This window comes from Lipotes vexillifer, unplaced genomic scaffold (assembly GCF_000442215.2).
Source record: "Lipotes vexillifer unplaced genomic scaffold, Lipotes_vexillifer_v1.1 scaffold835, whole genome shotgun sequence".
Taxonomy (NCBI): domain Eukaryota; kingdom Metazoa; phylum Chordata; class Mammalia; order Artiodactyla; family Lipotidae; genus Lipotes; species Lipotes vexillifer.
The window spans coordinates 2,265,059-2,273,249 of NW_006774135.1; the positions used below are offsets into that span (position 1 = coordinate 2,265,059).

Here is an 8,191-nt window from a genome sequence, read left to right on the forward strand (position 1 = left end):
TGAAGCGGGGTCGCAAGCACAGGTGGATGGGGCACCCGGGAGGCGACAAGCCCTGTGGGCATCCAATTCCCTTCCACGATAGGGGCCTAAGGGGGCTCGTCCTGAAGTCACCCCCGAGGGAGTTGGACAGGGTCCCAATCCCCCAGGACACCACTAGGGAAACCCCAGCTCGGGCTTGTCCCCGAGCCCCCTCAGACCCCACCCCAGGTCAGCATTTCCAGCTGGGTTTCAGCTCATCAGAGGAAGGACATCTCGCACTGCTCAGGGCCAAGGGCTCCGAGGCTCTGAGGGTCCATTGTGTCCCTTGGTGGCCAGAGGGTCAGGGTGTCAGGCCCCAGCTTCCTCAGCAAAGGTGGGATCAGAACTGCTCGTCCTCTGGTCTGCAGCAGCCCCGTCTCCAGCCTCAGTTTCCCTGACGACCATGGTGGGATGCGATGGGGGTCTCTCCAGGACCCTGTGGCTGGAGTAACTCTGAGTCTTTGGGGGCTTGTGGGGGACCCAGGGCTGTGGCATGACAGGAAGCATCCTGGGACTCTGAGACCCTGATGTTCCCCACTGTCCCTGGGGGATGGGGCCATGAGGAGCCCTGATGGATCCCCCCAGCCAGCTTGGAAACGAGTGGGCACCCCTGTTTCCAAGGGACCCTTCCATCAAGGGTCACTCTGAACTCGTGAGAGCCGGCCTGGGTCCTTGGGTGGGCCATCTGGACCTCTGGGCGATCGCCCTGGAGGTCCCTCCAGGTGGCCCGGGAGTCATCTGATCCTCCCTGGGTCAAGGTCTTGGGCTGGGGGTCCCGGGGCTTCAAGGTCAAAGACACCCACCCGCAGTGGCCAGATGTAAGCCAAAGGGCTGGCCCCTCGGAGGATGGTCCAGGGAGTCCCTGTGCACGTTTCCTCTGTACAGAGGGCAGAAAACCTAACTCCAGGCTTTTAAAACCCGAGACATGAGGCTGTACCCTCCCCGCTTCAAACTACTGCAGTCTGGGGGCTTAAGGTTCACAGGCTTGATGCACTGGACCTGGCTCCCAGCCCCCATCCCAGCCCTGCTCTCCAGCAGCTCCTTCTCACCATCCTGGCCTTTACTGTCCTCATCCATAAAATGGACCTAATGGTACCTACTTCTCCAACCAGTGGGATCCAGGTGGATAAGCGTCTCAGCCTGGCCGCACGGGGCACTCAGAGCAGCTGCTCTCACTGAGCCCACACCAGCCAAACACTGATGGGTGGTTGCCGGGGAGAGGCTCTTTGAGGGAAGGAAGCCCAGAGGTGTTCAGCCGAGGGTCAGGCATGCGGTGGCCGGGACTCCTGGTGGGGGGCACGGCGGGTGAGGGTGTGGAGTTGGGACGGCCAGCCTCACCCCGGTCCCCACCCCCTGCAGTACTCTCCTCTGCTAAAGAAGCTTTACTGCCAGATCGCCAAGACGTGCCCCATCCAGATCAAGGTGTCCACCCCGCCGCCTCCGGGCACTGTCATCCGCGCCATGCCCATCTACAAGAAGGCGGAGCACGTGACCGAGGTCGTGAAGCGCTGCCCCAACCACGAGCTCGGGCGGGACTTCAACGAAGGTGAGTGGCCCTGCCCCACCCACTCCTGCGCCCAGCGGCCAGCACCCCAGCCAGGAAGGAGAGGGCTGGCCCGGGGCCTCCTTCCTGGCGGCAGCAGGTCCGATGCGAGGGGCCGACAGGTGGGCTCAGCATCCCCTCCCCAGTTCCGTGTCCTGCCAGCTCTGCCTGGGGTCTTGGGTGCCGGTGCCCGCAGGTGAATGGGGAGCAGGGCTGCTGGGCCAAGTGCCCCGGGTGCATGAGGGCTGCCGGCGGGTCTGAGTCCCACTGGGAGGCCCGAGTCCCCTGCGATGCACCCAGCACAGGGGCGCAGACCCCGGCTGGCACCTCTCTGAAGCGGCGTCCCCTCTCGGCAGGACAGTCTGCCCCCGCCAGCCACCTCATCCGCGTGGAGGGCAACAACCTTTCGCAGTACGTGGACGACCCCGTCACCGGCAGGCAGAGCGTCATGGTGCCCTACGAGCCCCCGCAGGTAGTGGGCAGGGCTTCAGGGCAGAGACCCCTCGGGTCACTTCCCAAGTGTCCCCGAGCTGTGCAGATCCTCCCTCAACCTCATGTCCATCCCTCCCTTGCCTGTGGGTGGGGCTCTGACCACCTACTCTGCCTAGCTGCGGGCGGGCGGGGGGTGGTCCCCTCCATCCCTCTCTAGGCATCCACATCCCTCGCTTTACAGTAGGGGGTGGGCCTGCTGACCCTTGGGCCTCAGTCCGGCCCTGCGGCCCCTCTTCCTGCCTGTCTGTTTCCCACACCCCAACCTGGGCTCTGGGGGATGGAGGGGCTGAGGTCAGGAGGAGTTAGCCCGGGTGGAGCTGGGGGACCACGGGGAGAGGAGAGACCTGCGGTCGGGGGCACAGCACTGCAGGGCCCGGAGGTGGCGGGGGAGGCTGTGGGGGATTGTTGCAAGAGGTGGGCGGGGGTGGAGAGACCCTGGGGGTCTTAATTTGACCTGAAGGCAGCAGAAGGTTCTGGGGCTGATGTGCGGGCCGGACTGGGGTAAAAAGCTGGGGTGGAGAGAAGTAGGGGTGGCACCAACCAGTGACGGTGGGATGGGGATGCCAGGATGGCAGGTGGAGACCGAGTCCCAGCAGTGCGCCTTGTGGGCCATGCTTCCCAGGGTGGGCGGGTGACGGCGAGCCCTCACCTTTCCTCTACCTGGGTCTGAGACGCCAGCACCCCCTGCCCAGAATTGTACCCAGTCCTCCAGGCACCCCCCTTCCAGACTCCATCACTGTACCTGGTCCCTCAGGACCCCCAGGACCCCCTGTGGTTCCCTAGGAACAGCCCTTACATTGGCGGGGCCCTGGGAGGGCTTACCACCCTGCCTTCCCTCCCCGGAGCCTCAATGGCACCTGCAGGACCAGGAAAGCAGGTCTCTCCCGCCCCCTGGTGGCTGCCACGTGCCAGCAGTTTTGTGAAAGGCCAGGTTTCCTAAGCCATCATCCTGACCTAGAGAGACCGTGACAACTGCCCATTTGGTGGTACTGGGATGCCCACTGGTCAAGAGGCCCGGGTTCACATCTCACCGTCTCCACAAACTCCCCGGAACAAGTGTGTGTGCTGGGAGCCCACTCGGACGGCTCTGGTCCCTCCCTCTGCCAGAGCTGTGCCATGCACCCCACTGCCCAGAAGAGCCCACAGTTTGCAAAACACACACCTGTGCCCACAGAGGCCTGTGCGTGTGCCTGCTCACACTCAGCCTCCGGTGCCAACCCCCAGCCTGTGCCAGGGGAGGTGGTTGGAGCAACCAGCCCAAGGCTCTCTTGGTTCCAGAGTTAGCAGAGCACACGACACTCAGTGTACTTACTGTGTGGCTGGCTGGCTGGATAGGTAGGTGGATGGGTGGGTGGGGGATGGATGGTGGATGGGTGGATAGACGGCAGAGGACCACAGGACAGGGCCCGGCACCCCCTTGCCTACCGAGAGATGCGAGGGGCAGGTGCCTGGAAGCCCAGGAGCCCCAGCCCTGCGGACCGGGGCCCGCGTGCTGACAGCACAGCCTCTCCCTGCCCCTCCTGCGGCAGGTTGGGACAGAGTTCACCACCATCCTGTACAACTTCATGTGCAACAGCAGCTGTGTTGGGGGCATGAACCGGCGGCCCATCCTCATCATCATCACCCTGGAGACGCGGGAGTGAGTCTGCCGGGCGCGGGGGTCGGGGGGGCATTGGGGCAGGGACTTGGGCCCGTGCTGCTGGGGCGCTTGCTGGAGAGACGGGGAGGCCATGAGCAAGGGGAGGTGCAGGCCCTGTAGGCCACGTGCTGGGAAGGGCTGCTGGGGCAGGAGCTGCCTTGGGAGGGACGTGGGGCACCTGGCATCCCAGAGCAGCTGGGCAGTCAGCCCTGAGCCCTCGGCCCATCAAGACCTGTCCTGTGGGGTCCGAGGTGGGTGGGGACGGTGGGCCCCAAGGCTCACTGTCCCGGCTGTGCCCCTGGACAGCGGACAGGTGCTGGGCCGCCGGTCCTTCGAGGGCCGCATCTGTGCCTGTCCTGGCCGAGACCGCAAGGCGGATGAAGACCACTTCCGCGAACAGCAGGCCCTGAACGAGAGCGCTGCCAGGAGCGGGGCTGCCAGCAAGCGCGGTGAGCAGGGCCGGGCCGGGGGTGCGGGGCTGGAGGGCCACCCTGGAACGTCAGAGCCAGGCCACCCTAGGACGCAGCTGGACCTGTCTCGGGGCTCGGGGGAAACGCACGAGCCTGTGTCCGGGGGACAGAGCCAGCCCCGCCCGCGTGGCTGCCCCCGGTGCCCTCCGTCCAGTGTGGGTGGCCGCCTGGGTTTGCTCATCCGAGTGGGTGACCGGTCTCCGGGCCTGTCCACAAGGGGCACCTTGGGAAGTTTGGCTCACGCCGGGGGGCGGGGTCGGCTTGGCTAACCTGCGTGTGGCCCCTCCTCCCTGCCTGCTCACGAAGCTGCCCCACCCCGTCCCCTGCCAGCCTTCAAGCAGAGCCCGCCTGCTATCCCTGCCCTGAGCGCGAACGTGAAGAAAAAGCGGCACGGGGACGAGGAAACCTACTACATTCACGTGAGTGTGCCGCGTCTGCGGCCCCCAGGCTGGGGCAGCGGGGAGCCGGGGGGGACCTGGGGCCCCCGGGTGGCAGGTGCAGCCTGGCACATCTGAGAGCTGAGACCCCGAGCTCTGCAGGCTGCAGGGCCCAGAGGGAGGACCAGCTCTCAGAGAGAGAGAGCTGGCCTGACGCAGCTCCCAGCGCAGGAGTCTCGCTGTAGATGCAACGGTACAGCGTGTGGGGCGGTGCAGGTCTCCCCGCCGCCGGGGAGGGCACGTGCCAGGAATCCCACGCTCCCACAGCCTGGCAGGCCCCAGCCACATCACCAAAGTGAGTTTACAGCCTGTGGCGTGATGCGGCCATTCCAGCTTGGATAAAACCCCACCTGCTCTGCTAGGACTGGTCTCCGTGATGTGAGCTTATCATTTTTTGAGTCTTTCAAGAATGAATTCCAAAAAACAAACAAAAAAAGGAATGAGTTCCTTGTTCTAAAAGCCCCGTATTTGTCCAGCGCCCCCACACCCCAGCACCCCAAGTGTGCTGAGCTGTGGAAAGGGGAAGGTGGGCAGTGTGGCAAAGTCTCAAGGGTAGGAAGGGGTGGGCGTGGTTTGTGCGGACAGGAGACCCACCCACCAGACTCCCCCAGACCTGCTTCCCGGAAGAGGAAAGTAGGGTCGGGGGACCCCCGGCCCGTGGGGGGCTGGGGAGCCCCGAGAAAGGAGAGGCGCTTCGCTGCGCGGGGGGGCTGGGGCTGGGCGGTGCCCACACGCACCTGGGCAGAGGGTCCACCTCTCCGTGCTCAGGTGCGGGGCCGGGAGAACTTTGAAATCCTGATGAAGGTCAAGGAGAGCCTGGAGTTGATGGAACTGGTGCCCCAGCAGCTGGTCGAGTCCTACCGGCAGCAGCAGCAGCTCCTGCAGAGGCCGTGAGTGCAGCGCCTCCCGCCCCCGGCCGCCCGTCCTGCCCAGCTGCCCTGGGGGAAGGATGGGGCGGGGCCACCCAGCAGGGGCGGGGCCACCCAGCAGGGGCGGGGCCAGCAGCGCCCGACCGCGCTTGGCGTCTCCTCCCCCAGGAGGCCTTCCCTGAGCTGCGGCGTCTCAGCCCAAATGTCTCCCGAGTGAAGGCGAGGGGCGGTGGTGGGAGGGACGCCGACCCACCAAGAGCAGGGCTGGTTCCAGGGCGCCCCACCCCCCTCCCACCCATTGCCCGGGTCCTGCCCGCCAGCGGGCCCGTGGCCAAGTGTGGCCACCGTCCGGCAGGGAGGCTGGGCGAGGAGGCGGGCGCTCTGACACCTCAGAACGGGGCGGGGGCTCCAGGCCCCTGCAGCAGGGGGGCTTTACATGTGGAGGTGCTTCTTACAGACCCCAGCTGTCCCTTCCAAGCAGGAGCCACCTGCAGCCTCCGTCCTACGGGCCTGTCCTCTCGCCCGTGAGCAAAGCGCACGGGGCTGTCAACAAGCTGCCCTCCGTCAACCAGCTGGTGGGCCAGCCTCCCTTGCACGGCTCGGCGGCCGGGCCCAACCTGGGGCCCATGGGTGAGTGGCGCGGGCAGCGTGGCCGGGATGGGTGGGGAGGCCCAGAGGGTGGGCCTGGCTCCAGATACCCCAGCTCAGGACCACGCGGGGCTCTCGATGGCTGCTCCCTCCAGCAGCTCCCGCCCAGGAGCAGGAGGCACGGCCACGGACGGTCTCCTCTGTCCACTCCCGGTCTTGGGGAGGGCCGAGCATTACGAGCCTCCCCCGCACAGCCTGGGACGCCCGGCCCGGCCCCCTCTGACCATCCCACCTGCCTCCCGCCCAGGCCCCGGGATACTCAACAACCACGGCCACGCCCTGCCGGCCAACGGCGAGATAAACGGCGGCCCCAGCTCCCAGTCCATGGTCTCGGGGTCCCACTGTACCCCGCCACCCCCCTACCACGCCGACCCCAGCCTGGTCAGGTACGTGGGCCGCTGTTGGCCGCTGCCACTAACCCACTAACCTCAGCCCTGGTGGCTCCTGGTCGCCTGGCCCCCAGCCCGGGGGTGGTCTCTGCCTGCTGCCCCTCGCAGCCTGTGCTATAACGCTCTGCCGTCTTGAGAACAGACAGGGGCAGAGGGATATCAGGAGTGAGCATCCAGCAGGTGCTCGGAGGGAGAGCAAAAAAGCCAGGGGTTCCTGGAGGCTGTGCCCCGGTGAGCGCGTCCCCGACACCGCGGCCACTGGTGGGCAGGGGCGACCTGTGGGGTGGCCAGTTCCCACCCAGATAGGCCGCACAGCCAGGCTCTTAGAAGTTAATGCTGCTTTATTTCCCCGATTCTCTCTGCAGTTTTTTAACAGGCTTGGGGTGTCCAAACTGCATCGAGTATTTCACCTCCCAGGGGTTACAGAACATTTACCACCTGCAGAACCTAACGATAGAGGTAACAGCCCCGGCAGGGCAGGTTTAGGGAGCCCACCCCCAGACCAGCGCAGGGCCCTCCGCGGGGCAGGGAGCTTTCTCTCCTTGCTGGGGCAGTCCCTCCGTGTCCTGTCCTCCCCGTGTAAGGGAGGGCTGGAGAATTTGGAAAACCTTCCCACCGGCAGCCCGATCTATGCGCTGACATCCGGCTTCATGTGGCTGGACGGGACTCGCCCGGGCCCCTCATTTGGACTTGAGTCTTGTCTCCTGTGGCCCGGCTGCCTTTGATTTGGGGACTGGCTGTGTCCCCAAGGCACGAGGAAGTGCAGAAGGCGAAGGCTGGAAGGGTCCTGGGGCTGGGCTAGTTCAGTGCCATTTACACAGGGAGAAACTGAGGCCCAAACTGCTTGCCCTGCACGCACAGCAGCTGAATGTCTGGTCCAGGATGTGCGGGGTACAAGTGCCCCCACCCTTGGCATCCTGACCCCTAACCTCACAGCCAGGGCTTGTCTTTAGGTTAAACAAGAGTCCCAGCAACGAGCACTCGTAGCCTGGTGTTGCCTTGAGTGTAATGACTGTTAGCCAGAGCCCGGGAGACACAGCTGTCGGCTGGATCCTGAGGGGCTCCAGCTCAGCGGGCTGGAGCCTCCGCAGCCCCTGCTCTGCAGCCGGCTCCGGGTCGGAGGCCCGTCCAGGCTCGTGCCCAGCCGAGGCCACAGGGCAGAGATGCGGGTTTGCCAGAGGGAGCTGGGGCCAGTGGCTCAGAGGGCTGCCTTGTTGTGTGTCCACTAATGCCCTCCCTAGGGAACAACGCCCCTTGTTCCAGGCAGCTAACCCCCTACTGGGCTAGCTCAGTGCATGTTAACCCTGCCTCACCAGCTGATGCTGTGCCTGGCTGGGCGGGGTGGGGGAGGGAGCGGGCGACAGGAGCCTGAGGATCTGCTCTGCCCTTGGGAGGGGCCCTGCCCGCCCTCTAGGTCCCGGCATGCGGAGAGGGGGGAGCTCCATCTGTCACTCTGACTGTGCTCAGGGCCCAGGAGTGGCCTCAGCGCCCCCACCCCCACCCCACCCGCGTCCCCACACGTCACTTCTTAGCTCTCCTGCCACCTGTCTGGGGCAGAATTCAGTGCGGCCAGACCACCAGGCACAGGGCGGGCCCAGCACTGCCCCTCCTCCGACCCGCACTGTGTGCGCCCCCCCCCGCACCGTCTGCGCCCCCCCCCGCACCGTCCAGGGGCCCGACAGGGGG

General features: G+C 65.9%; 1 protein-coding gene across 4 annotated transcripts in view; it reads left to right on the forward strand.

Moving 5' to 3' along the window:
- Positions 1 to 8,191, forward strand: part of TP73 (tumor protein p73) — a 47,298-nt gene that overhangs the window by 38,469 nt on the left and 638 nt on the right. For 2 of the 4 annotated variants that reach the window (XM_007448954.1, XM_007448955.1), the window contains exons 4-12: positions 1,378 to 1,564; positions 1,918 to 2,033; positions 3,583 to 3,692; positions 3,999 to 4,141; positions 4,493 to 4,581; positions 5,368 to 5,489; positions 5,950 to 6,098; positions 6,364 to 6,502; positions 6,871 to 6,964. In XM_007448954.1, coding sequence (XP_007449016.1) covers positions 1,378 to 1,564; positions 1,918 to 2,033; positions 3,583 to 3,692; positions 3,999 to 4,141; positions 4,493 to 4,581; positions 5,368 to 5,489; positions 5,950 to 6,098; positions 6,364 to 6,502; positions 6,871 to 6,964 — 1,149 coding nt within the window. The remainder of the gene's footprint in view (positions 1 to 1,377; positions 1,565 to 1,917; positions 2,034 to 3,582; positions 3,693 to 3,998; positions 4,142 to 4,492; positions 4,582 to 5,367; positions 5,490 to 5,949; positions 6,099 to 6,363; positions 6,503 to 6,870; positions 6,965 to 8,191) is intronic. The other 2 variants (XM_007448956.1, XM_007448957.1) reach the window with 2 other exon arrangements.